This window comes from Brachypodium distachyon, chromosome 3 (genome assembly GCF_000005505.3).
Source record: "Brachypodium distachyon strain Bd21 chromosome 3, Brachypodium_distachyon_v3.0, whole genome shotgun sequence".
NCBI classification, from domain to species: Eukaryota; Viridiplantae; Streptophyta; class Magnoliopsida; order Poales; family Poaceae; genus Brachypodium; species Brachypodium distachyon.
In genome coordinates, this window is record NC_016133.3 from 17,489,909 (window position 1) to 17,500,521 (window position 10,613).

The window sequence follows — 10,613 nt, forward strand, 5'->3', positions numbered from 1 at the left end:
CGATCAATAAAATTTGTCATATATCTTTCCTCACACATGGTTGTTGTTGTTTTTGAAAAATTTCTGAGAACTGATCATTCAAAGACTAACTCCACTACTGTACACAGATTTTCAGCACGCGGCACAATATTTACACGAGTTTGACTCCCCTTTGGTTTCTCACCCACGCGAAAACACGACCACGCCCTCCCTCCTCACGCAGACATGCGGGCCCGGCCCAAGGGATTCGCCAAGGACCGGAGCCACGCAGACACAGACCTACCACCGGTACACCGGGTCCACGCATCCCGCTGCCCTTCCTGCTCCCTTCACCCTTCCGGCCGTGGTAGGTGAGTTGACCACGGCGTTGGGTGAGCCAATCCCAGGAGCCCCCTATATAGACCCCTCGCCACCCACCTCCGGGCAATAGCAGTTGCCTTTGCCGCGTCGCGCATTTACTGCCGCCCTCCACCACAAATCCACCGCTTCCCACCTACCGACGGAAGAACGAAGCACGCAGCCTCCGGCCGTCACGCGAGCCACGTTTCCCCCTTCTTCTTCTTCTTCTTCTTCTTCTTCTGCTCTGCCTCTGCTGCGGCGGCGCCGGCGCGTGGTGATTAGTTGAGTTCGAGATGGATTCGGCGGCGGGGCCGATGGAGCTGGTGGCGGCGCTGCTGCGCGGGGTGACGCCGGCGGAGCTGGCGGGCGGCGTGGCGGCGGGGGAGAGGGCCGAGGTCAGGGCGCTCCTCGCCACGCTGGCGGCCGCCGTGCTCGGGTGCGCGCTGCTCGTGCTGTGGCGGAGGACGGCGGCGGGCAAGAAGCGGAGGGAGGCGGACAAGGTGGCCGCCGCGGCGCCCGGGATGCAGGGGAAGGCCAAGGGCGGCAAGGAGGAGCCCAAGGATGATGGGAGGAAGAGGGTCGCTGTCTTCTTCGGCACGCAGACCGGCACCGCCGAGGGGTTCGCTAAGGTTGTACTGCCAGCCGGTCTCCATCTCTCTCCTTTACTTCTCTCTAAATTTTCCTCTTTTTTCAAGTTTGTTGCGCTGTTCATGAGCTCTAGCTGTCTAGCATCGTTGTGGTAGCTGAATTGCTTCTGCTGTTCATGTCATGTGGGCAAAAAAAACAATTCCAGCTTCCATCCAATGGGGCAGGGGAGACTTTTACGAAGAAAACATTTGTTTATTTTAGATGGAAATAATAAGGGATGCTTAGTTCTCGATATCATTGATGAATGATGATGGAGACGGGCAGGACTTCTAAATCTTTCACATCATTTTCATGCCGGCCTTGGCATCCAGCTTCATGGGAGCGAGAATTCCCCGGCTGCAAGAGTCCAGGAAAATGACTGCAATATTTGAGGAACTCAGCAATGAGAATACCATTAGATTGGGGTTGTTTAATCCAGATATGTCATTTGCTTACCCGAGCATAGAAGAGTATAACTTGTTCTATGTGCTAGCAGCCAGAACGTGTGACAGCGAAATCTTAACCAAATATAAAATACACGGGCATCCCAGTTGAGAGAATTTTTTTGGGTGTCCAGTACTCCAGTGTCAACTGTCAAGGAGTTGGTGGGCTAAACAACCTTTTAACCTTCTTTATGTGTCCCACTAGTCAGATCATTTTCTTTGATTTGTGTATCACCAGAAGCTCATGCCATAAGAACAAGGATTGAGGGGCGAAACAATATAAATTGTTTGGTATATCTGTAGATGGGAGGGAAAAAAGCAACTGTCTTTTGTATTGTGATGCCTTGTTACAAATCATAATGTGAGAGTCTCTTGAATGTTATTATCTTCTAATTATTATTGTTCACCCTAACTTACAGGCACTCGCTGAGGAGGCAAAAGCAAGATATGACAAAGCAACTTTTAAAGTTGTCGACTTGGTAAGGAACATTTAATGTCACAAAACCGTACAAGACTATCACTGGTATGATCAATCAAAGAGAAGTATCATCTCAGATGATCTTATGCACAAATGATGATCCTGTGTAGGATGATTATGCGGCAGAGGATGAGGAATATGAAGAGAAAATAAAGAAGGAGAAACTAGCATTGTTCTTTGTTGCGACGTAAGATGCTCATTCTTCTTATTGCATACTTTGCATTTTATACTTGACTCCAGAAAATGTCATAGGCAGATTTGGTTGGTCTTCAGAACATGCATTATTCGTGTAGAGCTTGTTGCCATCGATCGAAGCTTTCATACAGCTGACCAAAAAACAAAAGCAAAAGGCATATTATCTATTTTTACTATATTTTATTATTTTTATAAACAATATTAGTTTGGTTAACATTCAGGTATGGAGATGGTGAGCCCACTGACAATGCTGCTAGGTTCTACAAATGGTTCACCGAGGGAAATGATAGAGGTGTCTGGTTGAATGACCTCCAGTATGGTGTGTTTGGTCTTGGCAATCGACAGTATGAGCATTTCAATAAGGTTGCAAAAGTGGTTGATGAGCTCCTAACCGAGCAAGGTATGTCAAGTGGCTATCTTATCTTGCGTATTTTCTATAGCCAGTGTGTTCAGTTGGTCTAAAGTGTTTCTTGTCTGTTTAGGTGGAAACCGCCTTGTTCCTGTTGGTCTCGGAGATGATGATCAATGCATCGAGGATGACTTCAATGCATGGTATACATTATCTATTTATTTTCAGGGTTTTATTTCTTGTTTTTGCGTTTTTCCTTCATCAGTATCATTTACATTGCTTCTTGAATTCTGTTGTGCCCTCAGGAAAGAGGCTCTCTGGCCAGAGTTAGATCGGTTACTTCGGGATGAAAATGATGTTCCCACAGGCACTACATACACAGCTGCCGTTCCTGAATACCGGGTTGAATTTGTTAAGCCTGAGGAGGCATCTCGCTTGGACAGAAACTTTAGTCTTGCAAATGGTCATTCTGTGTATGATGCTCAGCATCCTTGCCGGTAAGAACACCACTATGAAGTCCTTATGTTTGCACTATGGCCCCATGGCTTTTGTGTTATGTTGGAGCTGGACTTAATAAGTTGCAAAATACTGTGATGTTTAGGGCTAATGTGGCAGTGTGTCGGGAACTCCACTCTCCTGCTTCTGATCGTTCATGCACTCACTTGGAATTTGACATTGCTGGCACCGGTCTTACGTAAGTCATCTGATGTTATTTATTTATTATCTTTGTTACAAATAGCTGAATAGGCTGTGGAATGAAGAATGAGTAGAAATACTGTTTATGAATTTCTAGTGTTAAATTTCTTGAGACTTGGAGGGTGTATAACACTAGAACATATTGAGTACTTGAATTGGATACATGATTTTCTCTGCTACTGAATGGAACTTAATATTGCACGAATACAGCTGGTATTGACTGCTTTGTTCAGACATCTCAATTGCTTCTTGAAACTTCAATGGGAGTTATCATAGTCTGAATTCTCTTAGAATTTTGGTTCTTCATGTTTTCTTCACTGTTCTTAACATATTTCACCTTGTTTCAGGTATGAAACTGGTGACCATGTTGGTGTATACACAGAAAACTGCCCTGAGGTTGTAGAGGAGGCAGAGAGATTGTTAGGCTACTCCCCAGACACATATTTCACCATCCATGCAGACAAAGAGGATGGTAAACCACTAGATGGTGGTTCTCTTCCTCCTCCTTTCCCTTCCCCAATCACTGTGAGGAATGCATTGGCTCGATATGCTGATCTTCTGAATTCACCAAAGAAGGTGATTATTTTAGTAATTCAGGGTATCACATGAGTTTTGAAGAGTTAAGTATTTCTGACTGAAGTGTTGCGTATGATTTGCAGAGTGCTTTGGTTGCATTAGCTACTTATGCTTCAGATCCTGCTGACGCTGACCGTCTAAAGTTCTTGGCATCTCCTGCTGGGAAGGTTAGTTTTTTTTAAAAAAAAATATCCTGTGGAGGTATATGCAAGCTTTCTTTGTTCTGTTAAATCCATGAACTCAATCCTTAACATGTATATCTTCACGATGCAGGATGAGTATGCTCAGTGGGTTGTTGCGAGTCAGAGGAGCCTATTGGAAGTCATGGCAGAGTTCCCTTCTGCGAAGCCTCCACTAGGAGTTTTCTTTGCAGCAGTTGCTCCTCGTCTTCAACCAAGATACTACTCAATTTCTTCTTCACCTAGGTAAATGATCCTGTACATATAATTTCCCACTCTTTTCAAATAGTTGTTTCGATTCTTGGTTTACATTTTTCTTCTTCTTCTTTGTCCACCAGCATGGCACCGACCAGGATCCATGTAACATCCGCGCTTGTGCATGAAACAACTCCTGCTGGAAGAGTACATAAGGGAGTCTGCTCAACTTGGATCAAGGTAACTTTCCAAGGATATTAAAGCCTTTACATGTTTTTTACCTGGATTTCATATGTATGAAGCACAGTAGAAAAGGGACCGACACCAAAGGTCAAAATGTAAAATGACCATAGGGGAGGGCGCTTGCTGGGGATATAAAGGAAATAAACTAGGGGCGATGACTTGATTCGCTTATTACTTACTCCCAATGATTATACGCCAAATTGTACATGGAAAACACTTAACAATCGAACTATTGTTTCTAGCAATGTGCGCCAGTAATATGTACCAACAAGTTGCTTGTGTTTTCTTTATATAAGTTTCTCATTTTTCCTTTATTTCGTATAGATTGTTTGAAGTATATCACTTTCAAAATCATTAAGTTCCTGTTCTCTCACAAAAGAAATCAGCTGCTTGCAATTTAGCTGTAAATTATGCTTGTGCTTTTTTAAAACATAAGGAGATTAACTCCCTGGCTCCTTTTCACTGAAACAAAACTTGGGTAAAAGAGGTTCAGAACATGGCGATTAGAGTTCATACTCACCCTCACAGGCCTCACAGTTTTGAGTTTTGAAATTAAACATCCAGCACTTAACACATGACTCAGTCTGCAGAAAGTAAACCTCATTACAGAAGCTTATCTGTACCTAAAAATTGCTTGCTAAGGCTTGACTTTGGCGATCATACGCAAGTAAAGTTCAAACAAATGAGTTGGAAATAATCCCTTGAATTGTAAGCATATTTATCTGAGACTGCTCTACTATTGCAATCAAATTTGCAGAACGCTAATCCAGCGGAAGAGAGTTGGGCTCCAGTTTTTGTGAGGCAATCAAACTTCAAACTTCCTGCTGATCCATCAGTGCCAATTATCATGATTGGCCCAGGAACAGGTCTTGCACCTTTCCGTGGCTTCTTGCAGGTCTGTTGGTGTTCGGTGATAATTTTACAACTCTACTGTTCATTGTTTGGTCAAATTACTAACGTATTAATTACATTTGTGATATCAGGAGAGGTTGGCTCAAAAAGAATCTGGAGCTGAGCTTGGTCGGTCAGTCTTCTTCTTTGGATGCAGAAACAGCAAAATGGTACACACTGAATGGAAACTGCACTTGACAACAGTGATTTTTGAACACCAGATAGTTCTTCATTTTAGCTGACACAATTGTGATCTTGTAGGACTTCATCTATGAAGATGAGCTAAACAACTTCCTTGAGCAAGGAGCATTGTCTGAGTTGGTGCTCGCCTTCTCTCGTGAGGGCTCCACTAAGGAATATGTGCAGCACAAAATGGCACAGAAAGTAATGGAACAACTAGTCACCTCCATACACCTCAATCCAATCACCCAACTTAATTGTTTGTTCAGTGGTTCTCATATTTCTTGCCTTTGTCTATGTACAGGCATCCGACATCTGGGACGTTATCTTCCAGGGTGGTTACATTTACGTTTGCGGTGATGCCAAAGGCATGGCCAGAGATGTACATAGAGTTCTCCACACCATTGTTCAGGAACAGGTATTTCTCACACGCTTGATATTCTTGGGGTTAAAAGTACTCCTTTACCTGTATTAATACCTCATTTGGTGTGCATCTGTCATTTCTCACACAAATTTCAAACATTTTCCCATTACAGGGATCGCTTGACAGTTCGAAGGCTGAGAGCTTTGTGAAGAACCTCCAGACGGAAGGTAGATATCTGAGGGATGTATGGTAAGAAGCGATCCCCGGGACACAAAAAATGCCCCATATTCATGGGCGACAAACATTCATTCATCAAATTACCGAAGATTCAAGAAACAAGTATTACTGGACGATGACTAACACGGGACTAAGATTAAATGTTTTAAGAGGCTTCATGTTCTCCTTTTCTCTTCTTTCTTTTTTTTGTTTGTAAGATTACTAGAGAGGTCTTTGTGCCTGTGTATTATATATTCTTTTGGGTCATTTTTATGTATAAGATGAGGACAATTTTGGCAATAAGCCTATGACAATGTCATGATACTGATTCTAGTTGGTGTGTCAAATATGGTGTTGAGGCCCAGCAGTTGAGCTTGACTGCTTGAGTGATGAAAAGCTTCCAGAGAATTGTTCAGAGAGCTCAAAGCACGTATTTTTAACCTAACTGAAACGTGCTTCATCAAAAGAGAAGGCAAGTTTATGTATAAGAGCCATCCTTGTTTATTAACAGGGCAAGGCTTGAAACCCCCCTGAAAAAGGACATGATCTACAGAAGTGCAGCAACAGTTTCGGGCTCAGAATTGCAGAGTACGCAAGATTCTCCATGGGGCCATCATATATAGCTTCCAAGTGTTCTGAATCTTTTGATGAAGCACTGTCTAAGCACAAAAAAAAAAAAAAAAAAAAAAAAAAAAAACTCGGCTCGGCAAAGGCACTCCAAATGTTTTGAGCATAGAAACGAGCATGAGAGCCTGAAAACTAAATGTGATAAGCACAACCACCACTGTGGGCTCAGCGAACTGACGGAGTTTGATTTGCAGGGATCCTTCTGTCAATTTTCCACCTCCTTCTGAATTGAACTGCTCTTTCAACGGCCCTCTTTCATGCCAATTATCAAGCGCGGCTAGAACTGCCGTGGTATTGACCTTCAGGATTCCAAATAAAAGTATAAAACCTCTTCTGATTTTGTCAGTACGTTTCAGCACCCATTTAGGCATATTAAAAACGGATTAGTAGAATAAGATAGCTTTCCAGATGGCAGCAAAAGAAACTCAGATCATGTTGAATCAAACCCGTGAATAGTCGTAAAAACGAGAGCTTCGCTAACAAGCCTTTCAGCATGTGGAGTGAAAGCACCTTGACACGCTGCCTACTCAGTAAATGAAGCTCTTAACCTGTTCGCCTTGGCAAACCGAGATGGATTGTGATTTTACCATGTTGTTGTTCAGTAGCTAAAGCCTGAGAAGGGCATCGCAGAACCTTCACTTTAACTCCCTCACTAACAGTATGCAAATACTAAATACAAGTGTTTTTCAAGTACCTAGGGTAAATTCCTGCTATTGTAATTATACAATGAAACCTTCACATTTGTAAATACAAACATGAAAATTAGTTTAAGCACACAAGTAACTGATGGGAGATTATTTATTGAAGTATGTAGTAGTTTGCTGTCACCAAATCAGACACAGCCAAGAATGGGCAAAGTGTAACCACTAACTCTAATGACAATGGCGGCATTGCAGCTAAGTAAATCACCCTGATTTTTGTTTTCATTTTATTTATTACTCACTAGAACCTCCCAGTCTTTAAAATAAATTTCATTCCTCTTTAAAAGGTGGCAAGCCCCATTCGGCCGGTATGAAATCCAACAGGGAACTGAGAACTTGGTCGGCTTCTTTGTGATAGGAAACATCCAGCCTCGGATTTGGGACCATCACCGCGTACCTGCAAAAGAAGAAATAGTTGCTGGGCAAATGCACAGTTGTTTGCGCAGATGAAACTGCAATAGCCACTCACATTCCAGCATTCTTAGCTGCTCCTACACCTGATGGTGCATCTTCAAAAACCAAACACTTGCTCGGATCTACATTGCCCTGAAAAGGAACATGCAAGTCAATTGCATCAGGGCAAAAGAGGAGTTCACACATTTTTACAAATGAAAGTGTTCCGAAATGATTCTAGTACCTCAAACCTCCTCATGGCAGCAAGAAAAATATAAGGAGATGGCTTGCCAGTCTTCACCTCTTGATCATCCCCCATGACTATGTGATGCATGAGGGCAAACATTTCCTGGTGGTTCTGTGTCTTCAGTGCAAAATGACGTTTATGGGATCTGAAAAACACCATAAAGAACAAATTAATACAATACTAACATGATTCTAACTTAGTACTCCCTCCGATCCATAATAAGTGTCGGGGTTTTAGTACAAAGTTAGTACTAGAAGAAACACGTGGTGCACACAATCAGAGCCAGATGATAATTTAGAGAAATTACCCTGTGGCAACACAGATAGGTATTCCATTTGCATGAAGATGATGAATCAAGCGCAGCACCCCTGACAGACAAACGATTCATATCATACGAAAAATTATGTATAAACGTTCAAAAATAAAATAAAAGAGAATCGCACGACACTTTTAATTTAGCATCAAGTAAGCAAATCAATGGTGTTTGAATATATTGTTTTCCTTCAATATGTTCAGTCAGTTGTACTCGTTGTATGGGCAAACCGTTGCATCTCAGCTTCTTTTTGAATGGATGACACACTTTTGAATTTTGATGATGGTGTATTTCAGCAAAAAAAAAAAATTAAAAATATGTTTCGTCAGCGAACACGTAAGATTATATGAACTTGGTCTTCTCTTCTGATTATATTAATTAAAGATAGATCTCAAAGCTACCAACATTGTTATGAAATACATTAATTACCTTCAATTCGACTTCCCTTCAACCCGAGCCTCTAACAAATAAGGTTCAGATGAAGGGTGAAATCTCTAATCACTTAAAATCGTTTCATAAAAACCGCCGCACGTGATTTGAAGTTAAGGTTTTTTCATAAATACTATACGTTTAAGTGATTAGATGGTCCACCTTTCATCTGATCCATTTTTTTAGGATCTAATGGTTATGATTAAAAGCTTTTCAAATTTTTACTGAAAGAGGTTTTCATCTAATACTTTCCCTTCTGAGATAGCACGATGCCCTAAGCAAATTACAATTGTTAGATTAACTGAGCTTCCTTTTCAGATCAAACCCTTTTCCTTGAAGCAAATTAAAATTAGTTTAACCACACAAGTAACTGATGGTAGATTATTTCTTGAAGTATGTAGTAGTTTGATGTCACCAAATCAGACACAGCCAAGGGTGGGCAAAGTGTTTTCACGAAGGATAATAACCTGGACCCGAATCCTGTCGTCGATGTCCTTGACGAAAAGATAACAGCAGCGATGAATGAGAACCTCTGCAGAGAATTCTGTAGAGAAGAAATTTCAGATGCATTATTCCAGATTGGGCCGCTCAAGGCGCCGGGCCCGGATGGATTTCCGGCTCGGTTCTACCAAGGAAACTGGGCTGTAATCAAGGAGGATGTTATCAAGGCTGTTCAGGGATTCTTCCAGACGGGCCAGATGCCAGAGGGAGTAAATAACACGTCCATCATGCTGATTCCTAAGGTGAGCCAGCCCAAGACTCTGAAAGATTTTAGACCCATCTCGCTTTGTTCAGTCCTGTACAAAATAGTGGCGAAATGCATGGTCAACAGGTTAAGGCCACTTTTGGATGAAATCATCTCGGAGAACCAAAGTGCCTTCGTCCCTGGTCACCTTATTACTGACAATGCTCTTGTGGCCTTTGAGTGTTTCCACTTCATCGAGCACAATGATAATCCGAACGGACAGTTTTGTGCATACAAGCTAGATCTATCTAAGGCCTATGACAGGGTGGACTGGGATTTTTTACGTCTATCCATGGTAAAATTGGGGTTTGCTAAAAAGTGGGTGGACTGGATCATGGCTTGTGTCGCTACAGTCAAATACTCAGTCAAGTTCAATGGTACATTACTGGAATCTTTTGCACCCACCAGAGGCTTGAGGCAGGGGATCCCCTCTCCCCTTTCTTGATCTTGTTTGTGGCGGACGGACTTTCAGGCCTGCTCAAGAAAGAAACTGAGACGAACTCCATCACCCCTCTAAAAATCTGTAGGCGGGCACCAGGGGTGTCGCATCTCTTGTTCGCAGATGACATGCTACTTTTCTTCAAGGCGGAGGCTGATGAGGCAAGGAAAGTGCAACAAGTACTAAACAGCTATGCTTGTAGCACTGGTCAGCTAATCAATCCCTCTAAATGTTCCTTGCTTTTCGGCAAAGCCTGTGAAGAAACTACCATCCAGGATATCAAACTGATTCTGCAAGTTGAGCATGATGGTTTCGAAGCCAAATACCTAGGGCTCCCTACTCCTGAGGGGAGAATGAATAAGGGTAAATTCCAGAGCCTACAGGAGAAAATGAGTAAAAGAGTGTTGCAGTGGGGTGAGAATAGACTTTCACAAGGTGGCAAGGAGGTTATGATTAAAGCGGTGGCCCAAGCAGTTCCAATTTATGTTATGGGTGTTTTCAATCTCCCTGCCGGCCTCTGCGAGGACCTCACAAAGATTATCAGAGATTTTTGGTGGGGTTCTGTACAAGGGAAAAGAAAATCTCATTGGGTGCCCTGGGATGTAATACTCCGACCCAAGAACATGGGAGGGCTGGGGTTTCGCGACATGCAGACTTTCAACTAGGCCCTCCTCGCTCACCAAGCCTGGCACCTCATTGATAAGCCTACGTCCCTTTGCGCCCGACTACTGAAAGCGAAATACTATCCCAATGGTTCAATTGAGGATAC

General features: G+C 42.7%; 1 protein-coding gene and 1 pseudogene across 1 annotated transcript; one reads left to right on the plus strand and one right to left on the minus strand.

The window, feature by feature from the left end:
• Positions 1–402: 402 nt before the first annotated feature.
• Positions 403–6,317, plus strand: LOC100824818 (NADPH--cytochrome P450 reductase). The gene is made up of 16 exons (XM_010236211.3): positions 403–947; positions 1,808–1,867; positions 1,977–2,053; positions 2,283–2,461; positions 2,544–2,613; positions 2,716–2,907; positions 3,012–3,104; positions 3,454–3,682; positions 3,766–3,849; positions 3,956–4,107; positions 4,200–4,296; positions 5,057–5,194; positions 5,283–5,360; positions 5,452–5,574; positions 5,675–5,788; positions 5,907–6,317. The coding sequence occupies exons 1-16, from the start codon at positions 612–614 to the stop codon at positions 5,985–5,987; spliced, it is 2,103 nt and encodes a 700-aa protein (XP_010234513.1). The 5' UTR covers positions 403–611; the 3' UTR covers positions 5,988–6,317.
• A 1,231-nt stretch (positions 6,318–7,548) lies between these two features.
• On the minus strand, positions 7,549–8,638 carry LOC100823479 (annotated as a pseudogene).
• Positions 8,639–10,613: the final 1,975 nt, after the last annotated feature.

Excerpts from the sequence above, each read along its gene's own strand:
- LOC100824818 (XM_010236211.3), top strand. The coding sequence starts at position 612 with ATGGATTCGGCGGCGGGGCCGATGGAGCTGGTGGCGGCGCTGCTGCGC. Across the intron at positions 5,195-5,282 it reads CTTTCCGTGGCTTCTTGCAG|GAGAGGTTGGCTCAAAAAGA; the intron begins GTCTGTTGGTGT and ends TTGTGATATCAG. Across the intron at positions 5,789-5,906 it reads ACACCATTGTTCAGGAACAG|GGATCGCTTGACAGTTCGAA; the intron begins GTATTTCTCACA and ends TTCCCATTACAG.